Source organism: Solea solea, chromosome 12, assembly GCF_958295425.1.
Source record: "Solea solea chromosome 12, fSolSol10.1, whole genome shotgun sequence".
Taxonomy (NCBI): Eukaryota; Metazoa; Chordata; class Actinopteri; order Pleuronectiformes; family Soleidae; genus Solea; species Solea solea.
Genome location: NC_081145.1, coordinates 16,709,517 through 16,724,576, shown reverse-complemented (window position 1 = coordinate 16,724,576; position 15,060 = coordinate 16,709,517). Strand labels below are relative to the sequence as shown.

Below are 15,060 nucleotides of genomic sequence, written 5' to 3'. Positions count from 1 at the left end.
TGATGGAGTGTTGAAACCTGAGTGGCTGCTGAAAGCTTGAACACATATGTGACATTTTACCATGACATGAATGTACCTGTTAAGTTTGTTTGTGTGTGTGTGTGTGTGAGAGAGAGAGAGAGACTCCGCTGTCTAACAATAGACCGACTGACCATAGGGTGCTTCAATCACATGAGTATTATGGGCTGGACTATGTATCCTTGATGCTCGATCTGTTTGTGAAACTCAAGGAGCTGAAGTTCATCTCTGAGCTCCCTCTGTCCGGGTCACAGGTAAGAACGCTTGTGTCGCTACTTTAAATCAAAGTAAATCTACTTTACGTCTGAAATCTTCAAGTTGGAGATGATGACATAATCATCATTATTATATTTTATATTTATATTATAGTTGCAATTTTGTAATTATGCCAGTATCAGTGAATAAAGTCTTCTCATTCTTTTTAGTAACCTGAAGCAGGAAAACCTTGACTTGTCTAAACTCTTTGAACAACAATTTCATAGAATTTCATATACTGTATATATATGTATATTATATATCATGTTTTCAGTTACATGCAGTACAAGTCCTTTAAAAGCTTATTAGTTAATAAGGGAAAAAACTCAACAGATGGGACAACTTAATGTTTTTTTTGTTCTACTTAAATATATTTAGTTGTCAAATTTCTTACATGTAAGCATTTAATATGAGTATTTTCCAACCATTACGTTGCACCTGTTGGTACATGAAAAGATAAAAATACTGCTGCCACAATGAGCTCAGATATTTGGCTCAGTGTAAAAATGTACTGTGTGAGCGTGTGGCGTCTCACACTCTTCTGCGCTGTTTATGATCAGAAATGTCTGCCGGTCTAAAAATAGACTAATAGGGATCCATTTTGCAGGGCTCGTCCATAATAACAATGTCTGACGCAGAGGAAATCGATGAGGTCGAGGAGGAGCAAGTTCAGTATGTACTGTTTTTTTTGCAGCATTTGTTCTTTAACGTTGTTTTCATTCATAAACGAATGATAATAAAAGTGTGATTTCTTTTGCCAATGGTGCCATCTTGTCGCTGCTCAAGGGAGGAAGAAGGTAAGAAACCCCGCTCATGTTTTTACACGTCATTTCTAAACTTCCTACTAATTATTATTCATGTTCCTGATCATCAGCACAAGAAGAGGTGACAGGTGAGAAAACCTTTACACTGTCAAATCATTTTGCTTTTTCCTTTCCACAACTTTGTCCATGATTCTATTTTCTTTGTCCCAGATGAGTCAAAGCCCAAGCCTAAGTATGAATCCTCATTTTCCCACATGCAGAATTTAAAAGAAACACCACTTGATAGAAATAACTTCACAATTAACTCTTCACAACTGCAGGTTTATGACAAACATCTCCGCCCCAAAGATCCCTGATGGAGATAAAGTGGATTTCGATGTGAGTTGAAATGCCGCCTTCTTGACAGAGACATAAATGTCTTCCAAGCAGCAGACACGTGTCTTACTCTGCATGTCTGTGATTTGACGGCAGGACATCCACAGGAAGCGTCAGGAGAAAGATCTGTCTGAGCTGCAGTCTCTGATTGAAGCTCACTTCATCCAGAGGAAGAAAGAGGAAGAGGAGCTCATTGCCCTTGTGAACAGAATTGTGAGTGTGTCGGTCACAGGAGTCCCCAGGGTGTTTCTCTGAAGGTCCAAATCCCCATGACGATGGACAGTATGTCTCTTTCATAGGACAAGCGTCGTGCAGAGAGAGCAGAGCAGCAGAGGGTCAGAACAGAGAGGGAGAAGGAGAGGCAGGCCCGACTCGCGGTATGATCTCAGGATACATTCATTTATGAACCTTACATTATTGTTTCTACAGCATCAGTTTCCACTCTCATTGTTTGAACTGTGCTGGTGAACAGGAGGAGAAAGAGCGCAAGGAGCTGGAGGAGCATCGTAAGAAGCACGATGACGATGTGAAGAAGAAGAAGGCTCTGTCAAACATGTCTCAACATTACAGTGCTGGACAAAAGGTCATCCAACTTCTTATGGCTTATTTAACCATTTTCACTTGAGATATAAAAATGTGTCAGAGTGGGCGGGTTAATTGGCAGAAATTGAAAATACTACCACAAAAAATAACAGTAATTCTTATGAATGCGAGGGCCTTGCTTTTACATAGGCCACCATCTTGGACCTTCATGTTTCTACAGTAGCCTGAATGGACATTTTTCATTTTGAAGTGGAAGCTTGCTATGCAAATGAATATGACATCCTTTCTGGTTTGTGAAGGCCACCGTAGTTTCCTGGCACACTTGGGAAAGGGAGGGTTGATCGCTATATGTTTCACACTGGACCTGGAGTTAATAAGTGAATAAATAAAACTGGACGGTTGTAAACACAGCAGCAGGTTTGGTCAGTAGATGAAGGGGGCAGCAAGTTTGTGTCACCATTTTCAGTATGGGGTTTGGTATCATGGGGGAGGAGTGACTTTGTTTTGGGGCACCCCAGTTGTTTATTTATTTTTGCCCTGGCCCCCAAAAATCCCTTTAAACCTCTGTGGCCCAAGTTCCAAATCCAACTCAAGCAAAGGTGGGAGAAGTTGTAAAAAACAAAACACCTCATATATATATATATATACACAAAGTCAACAGACACATTATTCTATTCTGGTTCAGTTCATTTCAATATTAAGACACTGTCCACTTCAGTAACAGCCCATGTCAATACATACATCAGTAAAAATGATACAGTAATAAGTCTATTTTAGTGTGTAGTATTAATAATAATAACAATCATGGAGGATATGATGGTGGACTCTAGAATTATTTAAGTAAAAGTTATTAATACTAATATTCAGGTGAGTTTTCAAGATAAAACACTTAAGCTTTCTGATCGCACATATCCAACAGAGTGACAACAGAAGAGGAGGAAAGAAACAGACCGAGAGGGAGAAGAAGAAAAAGATCCTGGCTGAACGCAGGAAGCCTCTCAGTGTGGATCATCTGAACGAGGATAAACTCAAGTAAGACAGATCAGAGCAGGGTTTCTACTATGTTTGAATCTTGTATGAAAGTCTCAGATAAAGTAGATTGTTCACTGATAATATAACTTTTGGTGCGTGTTTGTGTGATCAGGGAAAAGGCAAACGAGATGTGGCAGTGGCTGATGGGGCTGGAGGCTGAGAAGTTTGACCTGAGTGAGAAACTCAAAAGACAGAAATATGATGTAAGTCATCTCACCCACAGAACATGAAAGAGTCCTTAAAAGGTCAAGTGCAAGATACAGTGAAGAAGGGTTTTTCACTTTGGTGCAACAGCACCCCCTGCTGGATATGTTTGGTTAATATTTGTATTCTGGCCATTTTCCCCATGTTTCTCTAGATTAACCAGCTTCTTGCACGAGTCCAGGACCACCAAAGGTAAATTCAGTCACATACACGTTAATCCATTAAGTCGAGACAATGAGCGTGCAAATTTTCCTTTCTTTCTATACCCGCACATTTTCCCACCTAGTTTTTTGATTTGAAGACTAATTATGCCATTATACTCATTTATATGATTATCATAGTCATGAATAAGGTTAATATGAACATGTTGATTTCCAGACAACTTTTGCAAGAGAATTTAATTATTTGTCTCTTCTGTGTCATTGCATTTCTAAATTGAGGTGAAGTAAATTTATGTTGCAAAAATGTACATACTAGTCCATTTTGGGGAATTCTTTTTTCCTCGATCCAACATGAACTGCAATGTCATATACAGTAAGTCTGTAAGAGATAAATCATGATTTTAAACCAAACTAAACTACTTCACCACAAAGATTGCAGAATTACTCAAGACTTATCTGAAATGTCAATGTAAAACCTTAATTTTATTAGATTTTCATTAGAAAAACAACTTCTGTACCAAGTCTTTCTCATACCAGGAGCAAACCGCTTTAATCCAAATGTGACCAAACCTCAAACAATCAAAGAAGGTATCATGTTAAAGTCCCTCTTAAAACACCACAATTTATTTGACATATTTGAAAAACAGAATTTCTGTTTTTACAACCAGAAACCTCCCCAATAAACCACACTTGGTTCATCCGTTTGCTGCTCAAGTTGTTGAACTCTGCTATAAATGACCCGACCTGTTTGCCCTCAACTCTCTGTCTCTCTGTTGTTTCAGCGCCAAAGGTCGTGGCAAGGGCAAGATGGGCGGGCGGCTGAGGTAAAGCACCTGCTGGATGAGGACAAGGAAACCCGAGACACCAGGAATCAGCCCATGTGTCTAATGCGTGTATTCACTTTTCTGTTGTGTTGGATTACATGTCAATAATCAGGATAGAAAACAATAAATAAGTCATTATTTATCAACTCTGCTGCCTTTTTTTTTGCAAACTACACAAAACGTCCATTTGTATAAGAAGCAAAATGCAGTAATACAAAAAAACTCCACCAACTTGAATCAATCATAAACATGTCATTGAAGGAAGTAAAGCTTCAGATACAAATAATGGTCTAATAAAGCAGCGTTCAAATAATACTGTCGTTAAAAGGAAACAGATGAGAGGGTATCATTACAGGCAGAATATTTGAATGAAGTGCGTTTCTTTGAAAAAATAAATAGCAGTGGGCAAAGTGTTTACCAGCTAATGATGAAACTGTCACGATAAAGAGAGCATATGCGTGCTGTTGCATGTGTGGTCATTTCTAGCTTTAATTCAAACCTTTGTTTAGAGCAGATAATCCACAGCAAGATTCCACATAGTGGCAATGCAATAACATTATCTATATACTGTATTTATTGTTCTAATTACAAGAAAAATATAAAAAATGTAGGACAGGATCATGTGATGCTGATGTTGCTAACAAGTGCTCTTCATTAAACCCCAAGTCCTTACTTTACATTTAAAACTATGTTTGGATTATACACATATCCACACCAGTGCATGTTCAGGTTATCTGTGTGTCGGGAGGCTCATGATAGATGAAGAGACGCCGCCCTCACCACATGTGGGTTTCTCTGATCTCAGCTATGACTTGGCTGGCTCTCTGCAGTGCCTGCAAACGGGACAGAAAAAAGTGTGTAAATTAAACAACTACTTGCTATTTTTATAACCTAAGACTATACTGTTTCTGAGTTGTGGGTCCGCTTACTTTCTCATCAATGGTCTTGTAACAGCAGTCAGATGCGGATACGTAGCGTGACGTTGTACCGACATCGGTCGACATAACAGACGACAACAGAGCAGCTCTTTTTTTCCTGCACGTTTGTCTCAATAAGACGGTCGCTAGGAAGTGACGCTTTTCTGTCGCACAGTCAGCTTGACCGTCTTGGATCTAGCTCCACCCGTACTATACCGTACCATTACTCTGGCACCCCAGGGGAAGGGTGACAAAAAATGGAACGCTTGGGCCGTGTTATGTTGGTACTTTTCCTTATGAAAACGTAAAAAAATACACGCTGTACCAAATAGGGCTTAATAAAACGCTGTGTCCAGGTGAGGCAAAAATCGAGTGGATATCTAAAAAGACACATCTGTTTTTGCTGCAACTTACAAATCCTAAGCTGCAGTTCCACAGAGAACCAGAAAAACATTTAACTGCTACTTTAGAAGATGAGAAATTGATATGTCAACCTTTAACCACCTGCAGAGTCACACTGCGTTGGCTTCACTAAGACCGTTAAATGCAGTTTTGAACAGCATTTGCTTTTTGTACCACTTACACTGCAATTGAATTGGGAACATATCATGGGATTGTTGCCAATTTAGACTGTACATACAGTATGTGCCTCCATTTTAAGTGGCAATTTCCTCCCTTTCCACATCTGTCTTGTGAAAAAAATCATATAATGTATAGAAAATCCTTGATGCCTTAGGTTTTCTGTAACTTTTCCTTTTAATTGTATTTAAAGAAAATCATTTTTAAGTTTAACTTCCAGGACAAGGCCTACAACAAGAATGCGGATGGAATTCAACCATGTTTTCACATTTTGAAATGAAAATAATGACATGTTTTACTGAATATGGATCTTGTCGTGACACACAAATTTTTTTTTTTTACCTTGAGCATGTCAGCAGCCTCACTGCGTCTCTGTGCCATGTCCTCGGACTCGGTCAGCAGGTCGTTCAGCAGGCCCTGCTTGTATAATTGACCCACCAGCTCACTCTGCAGGCAGTCCTTCACATGGTTCACCAGGAAGTGCATCACAGCCTTTGGTACACTGAGGCCAAACAGAGGAGACGACAGTTAAAGCACATGAGAAGGAAACATTCGTGCCTGCATCAGGTTGGGTGGAGAAAAAAAAAAAAAGGGGGGCCTGTACCTGTCCTGGATGTTCTTCCGCACAATTAGAAAGTATGACTTGATGAGTCTCTCGATGACTTCACAGTCCCTCTGCTCTCGAGTCGACAACTTTCTGGAAACAGGAACCGGCTAGGAGGAGGAGGAGGAAATAAAAAATGCACCACTGGTTAGTACAGGCACTATAAGCATCATTTGATTGCTCGTCTACAAAGCTTCATCTCCTTCTCACTCAAACTGGCAATAGTCGTTTGTCACACCCATGGAGGTTTTTCCAAAAATAAATACAACAAATAGGAACATAAATGCATATAGATACATTCATTAGTGTAAACATAAGCTGGTTTTAAAATCAAACACTCGATAAAAGAAATGACCACAGATATCTGTTGGACTTTGGCCTCACGGAGAAAGTATAACTCCTTCCTGATGGGAGAGGATAAAATGCTGACTCAACAGGGAAGTATGATAAGTTAATCATTCACTAATTATGTAAATGGGATTTAAGCCACAGGAACAATGATGGATTCTTTTCACAACATGGGAACTTTTATTTATAATTTGTAAGTAGTCGACCACTGATGTGATCAGGCCCATTACTGCTATGCAACTGTACCTTCCTAAAGTTAAATAATAATTTGTTGACAACATTTTGCTGTGCAGTGTCTTGATGCTGTCTGTCTTCGTGATTATGTTACCCACCACATCGAGGAGGTTGACAGCATGGCCCTTGTGTGGGCTCATAGGAAATGGATGGGTCCTGTCACCAACGGCGCCTTCCTCGCCCTTCTTCAACATGCCCCTCCAGCTCCCCGTCCCGCTGTCTGTCTGATCGCTGACATTACCACTCTGAGAGCCTCCAGCTGCTCCCTGTGGCAGAAGAGAGAGAGAGAGAGAGAGAGAGATGGTGGGTGAGCATGTGTGGTGACTCTGGAAATGCACCGTGTGTATCGACATTCAGGATACGAGGCTCCTGAAAACTGTGAAAAGATTTGTATTTTTCCAACTATAAAACATTCGATATTGGCACAACACAGGCCTCTTTTGACTCGTCTGCTCAATAAAACTAAACAAACCCAGAGACTGGTGTGAAACACTGACAACCAGTGTGTGTAATTTACAAAACCCTGGTTTATGATTGGGTGATACAATCATAGACGTCATAATCTCTCAAGCACAAGATATTTTGTGAAACTAATCTGAATCTTCTGAATGAAGTGATTGGTGCCAATATTTAATTTACCTGACAAAACTCAAATAGATTTTCATCTATTTATAGATCACCGTAGACAATTTCTGTCCATATCACCAACGTCTAAATGTAAACAATTATATTCATTTTCGGTATAGTATTGTTTAGATCTCATGTCTACTGGTAACTTTCCCCAATGCACACAGCAAGTGATTCGTCTTTAATGTCAAGACAGATGGAGGCAGCAGCAACATTGCACTGTTAACTGCTTAACAGCACCAGGATTAGTTATTGCTGAGTAGAGCCTATTGTCAGTTATTCACTGCAGCTTTACATTAAACAGTAAAAGCCATTGAAGGATTGAGCACAACCGGCATGCAGGAAAATGGTTAAGATGTGTAATAAAGAGTTAAAATTAAAATCAGATTAGTCAAGTTAAAAACTGCTCTTCAAATTCCACCGCAGTTTCAGGACACTATTGACCTAATATCCATGCAAATAGGAGGTTTGGGTAAGTTTGGGTGGGGAACTCGCAACACGACGGTTCAATGTGTGCAGGCCGTGCATGAACGGGACACACCTTGGCGACCTGGCCCACAGGGGCAGAAGGTTCATTGGGTGAGTGTGGCGACCCACCAGGGCTTTTAAACGACTAAAGAAAAGACACGGGGAAGAAAAGAGTGGGCAGAAAACTGACCGAAGCTAAAAGAAGAGTTGTGCAGGAGCTTATCGTTAGAAAATATCTCTTTGATTTTCTGAAGAGAGCGGACTGGATGTATATGTGTACCAGTGATAGAAAAAGAAGTCCGTTACAAGTGAACAGAAAGGTGATGGACTTTACCTTGTCTCTGGGCACAGCGGTGGGCAGGTCTTTCATTCTGTTGCGTCTGTGCTCCTGAAAAGAAAAGTTCAGAATTGTACCAGTGCCAGAGGTAAGACAAAATGTTTCCAGCTCCATTTGAATGTTTGTTGTTAAACTAGTGATTCTTTCATAAAACGGTGCTGCGGCTGAAATATCCAACAGGATCAATGCAGAGAAGGGTCATTCAACATTAACATGACCAGTCTGACATTTCAATTGTGAAAAACTAAATAATCAGTATTTAAAATAGTCAGTAAACGTACTAAGTAGAAGCTCAATCCTTACTTCTATGTTGTTGTTCATGAGGCCGCAGGCATCGGCAAAGTCGGGGTGTTTGGTGTTGATGTAGGCCAGCTCAATGCCAACAAGATTATGTACCTGAAGACACACGCAGAACAACCATTCAACAAACGTCAGACTAAAATAAAACACTTATTGTTTATGTTCTATGATGAACAGTTCCTGACCATTTCATTGGTGACAGGGAGTCTCTTTCTGAGTAATGAGGTGACCACTTCTACTATGGCATCATGGAGCTTTGGAAACCTCAGCAACTCCTGTAAAGATAAAACAATCACTGAAGTTTCTAACTGACATGTTTCATACAGGCAAGTTCAATTCATAAACAAAACAAATTGAATTGTGTTTGCTACAATATCCTGATCTGAATATTGTTACAATTATAACATGAGAAAGAAATATTTACTTTTGACAGATTCATTTCAGACATTATAATACCAAATAAGTTAAGATTCATAAATTCAATATTAACAAATGTGCAGGAGCTGTAGTGTTCAGTGCTATGTCTCTACACACAGGTATGTATATATGTGAGCTCACCTGTGTGCTGTAGTTGCTGCAGTGTTGGATGATCCTCTGCATCTCCTCATGGACCAGCTCCACACAGCGGAGACTGGGCTCCTCCAGACGCTTGATCTGTCGCTTCACCAGCAGCTCAAACGACACCTCCGGCACAAATAAAGCAGGTCTCGGGCCCTGTCAGGTACAATAACACGACAAGTTTACCACAAGGTGCCCAATGTAAGATCACAAATTACGAGTTAAAGAAGCAGCGAAGACCCACTGTAGCATTTCTGATTGCCGTGAGCACATCGATGGTTGTCAGTCCACCCAGAGGGTCGACCGACTCTAACGTTCGCCCAAATGTCTCGTGAAATATGTAACAGATTCTTGCTCCACCACATCTAGAAAAACAGAGAGGAAACCACACTCAACATCTCAGTAGATTTCCCTCCATCAGGAGACAGCGGTGTTTGTTAAGAGTCAGTTAAGAAAGTTGTGTTACTCACAGTTCCGTTGTCTCGATGTACTTGGCTGTGCCCTCTATGGTGTGGCAGTACTCTGCAGCAAACTTTGTGATGAGCTGCAGCAACATGGCACTCTGGTCGTCCACAGGTTCTCCATAACTGTTTAGTAAAGACTGGTACTGTGCTGCCAGCACATTGATCCTTGTCTTCAGTTCAGGAAGACAGTCTCTGATGTGGTGCATCAGTAACCTGTGACAGTGATTTAGTTAGAGGTGACTGTCCCTATACACATCAGGTTACTAAATAACTTCAATAAATAGCCAATGAAGGCACAAACACACACCTGTTCAATGTTCTAGCCAGATATTTGGTTCCATTCCTGTTTGTGAGTGATGGGTACTTCTTTTGTAGGAAAGCATATTCATCACGGATTGCATCTGTCACAACCTTCTTTTGATTTATATCTAACTGACTCCTAAAACAAACAAAACAAAAAACATTCACGCATGTTGGACGTACTGGCTTTTTGTTACCAACAAAGAAATGTATGTAATAGCATCACTCAATCGCAGGTGAACAGGACAGTTTTGGAGATTGAAATACATGTCGTATGTGTGCAGTGTTACCTGTTCACTACTCCAATGATGCCCAGTTTGACAGGAATGACTCTGCCCATCAATATGTCCATGGCATCTGTACCGGCATCCATCAGATCCAGCTTGGTCACCACTGCGAGCGTCCTCCTACCTAAAACACACAGGCAGACGCACAAAACCCGGCAGTGAGAAGGATGGCAAAAACTAGTAAGAGTGAACGGAGGATGAAAACAAAGAAGGAAGCCATTTACCATCTGGGTCAACCTCCCGGGCCACTTTGAGGGCCTCTGATGTTGCCATGTCTGTGTTGGCAGCAGTCACAGCCAGAATGATGGAGTTGGGGTTTGAGATGTACCTGAGGATCAGTTCTCTGATCTGGATCTCAATGTCTTTGGGCTGGTCTCCCACAGGAACCTAATAAAGTACACCATGACTTCAAACCCTTGAGTTAACCTAATTTAATGTGATATTTGTCAATGCTTAAAGGCTTAAAGGTACAATAATAACAATTTGAAACATAATATATCACTAAACAGGATGAAAACTGATGGAAGAAATGACTTGTATGTTAAAGGTGCAGTTGAGCTTCACAGATACTGTGACAAAACTAACAAATAACTTTAATAAAAAAAACTATTTTCACAAATTATAATTTGTGTTACGGTGTCATTGAAAGAAAAATAAACTTTTTGAGACCCACAGAAACACTGCCAGACATTCATGTGTAGTATCACTTTCAAGTTCATAAAATAAACCAGTTTAAATAATAGGAAGCAAAAGAGAACTACATGTCACCTTTGTAATGCCAGGAAGATCCACCAGTGTGAGGTTCACTACATGTGGTGAGAAGATTTTCAGGTGAATGGGTTCATCACTAATACCCTAGAAAGAAAAAATACAAAAGACTGATTTTGCTGTTGCTGTCAAAAACCTAAGGTTAAACTAAAAGTCATGCAGTTTTTTTCTTTGATACGATTTCTTATTTCATATAGATGTGTGTATTTTACATACCTTGTTATTGCCAGAAATTCTTTCTGTTTCCACTCCAATTTCGTGCCTGATGTCCTCAAAATCTGTGTAGATCTGAAGGCACAAATAAAGTGAGAATGTAAGTTTTAACAATTTTAATAATAAAATAGAATAGAAAATGAACAAGTTACAAAAAATGTTCAGCGTCACAAGGCTCTCACATGGAGGTCAACAGATGTAATTCAACTTTGGAAGACATTTAACTAGCAGCCATATAAACATTTTTAGCTGCTGTAACTAATCTGTAAATGTGACCTACCTTGTTTTTAGTGTGTAGGAATTTGCCCCATTCTTCGCCATCGATGCCTGCGGAGATACAAAAATGAGGACAGATGTTGAAGTTAATGGTGTAACTGATGTGGCCATGAGGTCAAGGTTATCTGTTAAACGTCTCAAGGGAGGATTGTTTTCTGTTGGCAAGGGATGGAAAAATGGGATGGAAAAACTCTCCAGTCTAAAGGTCCGCAGCTGTTTATAAAAACAGGAAAACAACTGTTGTTTTTCACACAACAGTAAAGTCATGGACGCAAATTAAAGACTGAAGCAAAAAAAGGGTGTGTGTTTTAAGAAGCAGAGATCAAGGAACCGTAAAAATAAGTTTGAAAACAAAGTAATTACTTCAGCTGCAGCGAATAGCATTGCAACAAAAACAAGGAAGCAATCTAACAAGGGTAGAGAGTGTTAGAGGAAGCTGATATTTGAGGATGTCACAGGTGCTCTTTGAGGAGGATGTAAACAAATGCAAAACTGAACGCATATTGGCTCTTTCAGAATTAATTTTCTTTGTCTAACTTTAACTGACAAGAGACCAGTTTAAATGGAGGGGAGCAAATGAGCTGAGCAGTGAAGCCATGTGATTTGGCAGCTTTACAAGGCATGATGGCACAAAATGGGCAATAGAGGGGGGGATGTTATGTAATACACAAACACAGTAAGAAGCAGAAGAAGGAAAGGGAGACCTCTGTAGAGGCATCCATTTTTCTTGTACTCTGTGGTTGAAGAGAAACGACAGCAGACAAAAGGGTTATCCTGGCTATCTGCAGCTACTGCATGACACTCTGAAAAGCTAAATGCATGATCTTGGCACATTGTCCTGCCTGTTCTTTAACAGCGCATGCAGGAGTTTAAGATATCAGTGCTAGCGCTGCATTTCAGTGCTACTCTTTTCACATTCTACGGATAATAGCTTTAATTCTGTAAAAGCAGAGAAATCTCGTGTTTGCTGAAAGCAGTGGTGCAAAGTAACTAAGTACATTTACACAAGTAGTGTACTTTATTTAAAACTCTAAGATATTGGTGTTTGTCTTAACCTGTGACCTAAAATGTTGTTTCCCTATTATACATTAACTCCAACACATTCACATAACTTGAGTGACATGAGTTAAGTGTATTTTTAAAACGATATAGTTTTTAACTAATAAATTATTTATATAACATCAGCTCCACCTCCCAGCAACTGTAGAAATTAAATAATTTACACACACAGATATAAACACCAAAGATGCATTAGAAATAGAGGTCACAGTGATTTTACCATTCTCTTCACTAGTTTTCCTGTGATCCTCCTGTTCAATGTGCACTAGCTGTAGGATGAGGGGCCGGCGTGTGACGATGCCAGTGCCGCGCGGCAAGAGGTCCCTCCCGACCAGGCTCTCCAAAACAGAACTCTTTCCACTGCTCTGTGGATGATAAAAAACAACATTGAGAGTAAAACAGACTGTAGAAATTGATGTGTGAGCAGAGAAATTCTACAGAAATTTCTTGGTGAGTTACTTCACTACTAGTTCCCAGTTATCGCTGCACAAACTTCTCCAGGAAACCAGTAACATAAACAGAGTCCAAATTTAGCTAGCTCCCTGCTAGGTGGTTCTCACTCTCAATGAATATAACTTGCAGTGAATATAACTGTCTCTATATCTCACCTCCATCATTCCCTCTCTACTACCTTAGTGTCCCCAGCTCTTGTCTGTCCCCCTTTTAGCCCAACCGGTCGAGGCAGATGGCTGCAAATGTTTGAGTCTGGTTCTGTCAGGGTTTTCTCTCCACTGATGCCTAGTAATCGCTCATTGTGAGAATTGTTGGGTTTCTTTTTCGCTTTATAATATTTTAAAGGTTTCTGCCTTACTAAGTGCCTTGAGATAATGTATGTTGCGGTTTGGCGCTATGCTATACAAATAAAATTGCATTGAATTGAACAAACGTTGTGGCTGCTTCAGCGTGTGCACAATATTATTATTATTCTGCACAAACACTGGGTGCCACTAGGCAGCCATTTCTTGATCCCTGACATGTGTGGTACAGTCAGTCCTAATGAGATCTAGAAAAAAACACTCAAGCCGATTAATCGCTTATCCAAATATTGATTGACCTATTTAGTACTTATAAATAAATGCTACAGTCCTAAAATATAGAATCACTCTCTACTAAGAATAACACTGCCCATGTTTAATCGATTGAAAGATTAACGTATCTGTTAACATGACTAAGCGACACATCGATAATTATTAGCTCCCATATTAAATCGTAAATCTGATGAAAGTTACAGTGAATCAGACTTTCGATGACAGAATTGTCGACACGCTTTAACAATGAGAATGGGAATAACTGACGTGTGGCTAATGCTAACTTCTATATGAATAAACTAGTACGATTAAAATGAGCTTAAAATGTGATATGTAAGTGAAGTCGGTATGTTTATTTAGAGCGTACCTGCGCGAAAGTGAAACACAATTCGTGCGGCGAATACGACCAGTATAGCACAATAAGCTGGCGCACGCTAACTAAGTTGCTAGCGCTCAAGCAAAGTGGCGTTACTCACCTGTGTTCCGACAACAACTATCTGCGGCAGTTGAATGATATCCGCGCCGACCGTGTTGAAAACATCTTGTAGTTTATTTATGACAGGAATTAAGGCCTCCATTAGGTCCGATTATCGTCCGAACCTGTCAGAAAAGAACTTTCTTTAACAGGCTGCCACACTCTGTACAAAGTCATTCAATGTCCCTCAGCTAAAGCCTGCGACCGTACGGTCTACCAACAACTGCGCACACTGTTACGCCGAGTTGAATCATGGGAGATGGAGTTTATCAGAGTCAAGCTAAACAGCCTAGTGTTCAGAGTCTGACGTCGTCTGAACTACATTTCCTGCAGATGACGACGTACTACGTCAAAGAACACAACTCTTATTTTTCCTTGACGCAACAACAGTAACTATGGAGAAAATCAAAATATTTTGTGTGACACATACATACATACTCGCAGCCTTTGATTCTATGAAGAAATATACATAGATATATGGTGAAGGTGAATAGAACCAATATTATGTCATTGTCATCCATGATGTCAAAGAAAAAGGTTTGGAACATAAACAGACTTTAATGTAAGCGTATTAGTTTGTATTTATCCGGGTTAAATTGGAACCGGCACTAAAGCTCTGTATCTCATGAACATTTAATAAAGTGAACTATGTGCGTTCAACTTTTGTCACATGGTTCAGAAGTAAGTATCATTTGCATGTAAAGGGACCAGGCACAAAACCAAGCGTTCTGAAAGGGGCGGTTTTGGCAGGGTTATTGAACTGCTATGGTGCAAATCAGATCAAATAATACACTTGACTGCATGCTGGACACAATATAATAATAATATTTTAGTGTACCAGGAGACAAACAATCTTTACCAACCCAAACAAAGAAGAAATAATCATGTAGAAAGCCTTCAATTTACTGGTCATTCAGTGGAATCATAGGCACTCCCACTATACCATAGTTGTCCTCTTTGACAAGTACTGCCTCTGCACTGTTATCATGTCTATGCACACAATCAACGTTACAGCAGTGTGGTGGTGCATGTTGGGCCCTTT

At 40.0% G+C, this 15,060-nt stretch overlaps 2 protein-coding genes across 3 annotated transcripts; one reads left to right on the top strand and one right to left on the bottom strand.

Moving 5' to 3' along the window:
- The first annotated feature begins 183 nt into the window (after positions 1 to 183).
- tnnt2d (troponin T2d, cardiac) lies at positions 184 to 4,223 on the top strand. Its single transcript, XM_058645663.1, has 13 exons — positions 184 to 272; positions 881 to 945; positions 1,060 to 1,070; positions 1,148 to 1,165; positions 1,248 to 1,269; positions 1,358 to 1,415; positions 1,509 to 1,625; positions 1,712 to 1,789; positions 1,885 to 1,995; positions 2,875 to 2,987; positions 3,100 to 3,190; positions 3,346 to 3,383; positions 4,135 to 4,223. The coding sequence occupies exons 1-13, from the start codon at positions 204 to 206 to the stop codon at positions 4,178 to 4,180; spliced, it is 837 nt and encodes a 278-aa protein (XP_058501646.1). The 5' UTR covers positions 184 to 203; the 3' UTR covers positions 4,181 to 4,223.
- Positions 3,949 to 14,252, bottom strand: dnm1l (dynamin 1-like). Of its 2 annotated transcripts, XM_058645660.1 has the most exons (19): positions 14,020 to 14,252; positions 12,736 to 12,880; positions 11,461 to 11,507; positions 11,184 to 11,255; positions 10,968 to 11,054; positions 10,424 to 10,586; positions 10,203 to 10,323; positions 9,920 to 10,051; positions 9,619 to 9,825; positions 9,393 to 9,513; positions 9,149 to 9,304; positions 8,776 to 8,865; positions 8,594 to 8,686; positions 8,288 to 8,341; positions 8,027 to 8,098; positions 6,957 to 7,124; positions 6,277 to 6,386; positions 6,015 to 6,174; positions 3,949 to 5,009 (listed from the first exon to the last, which is right to left on the bottom strand). In XM_058645660.1, exons 1-19 carry the CDS (start codon positions 14,119 to 14,121, stop codon positions 4,953 to 4,955), a joined length of 2,157 nt encoding a protein of 718 aa, XP_058501643.1. In that variant the 5' UTR covers positions 14,122 to 14,252; the 3' UTR covers positions 3,949 to 4,952. The 2 variants fall into 2 exon arrangements, with proteins under 2 accessions (XP_058501643.1, XP_058501644.1); XM_058645661.1 differs by lacking the exon at positions 8,027 to 8,098 and having other exon boundaries at positions 14,020 to 14,250.
- Between the last annotated feature and the right edge of the window lie 808 nt (positions 14,253 to 15,060).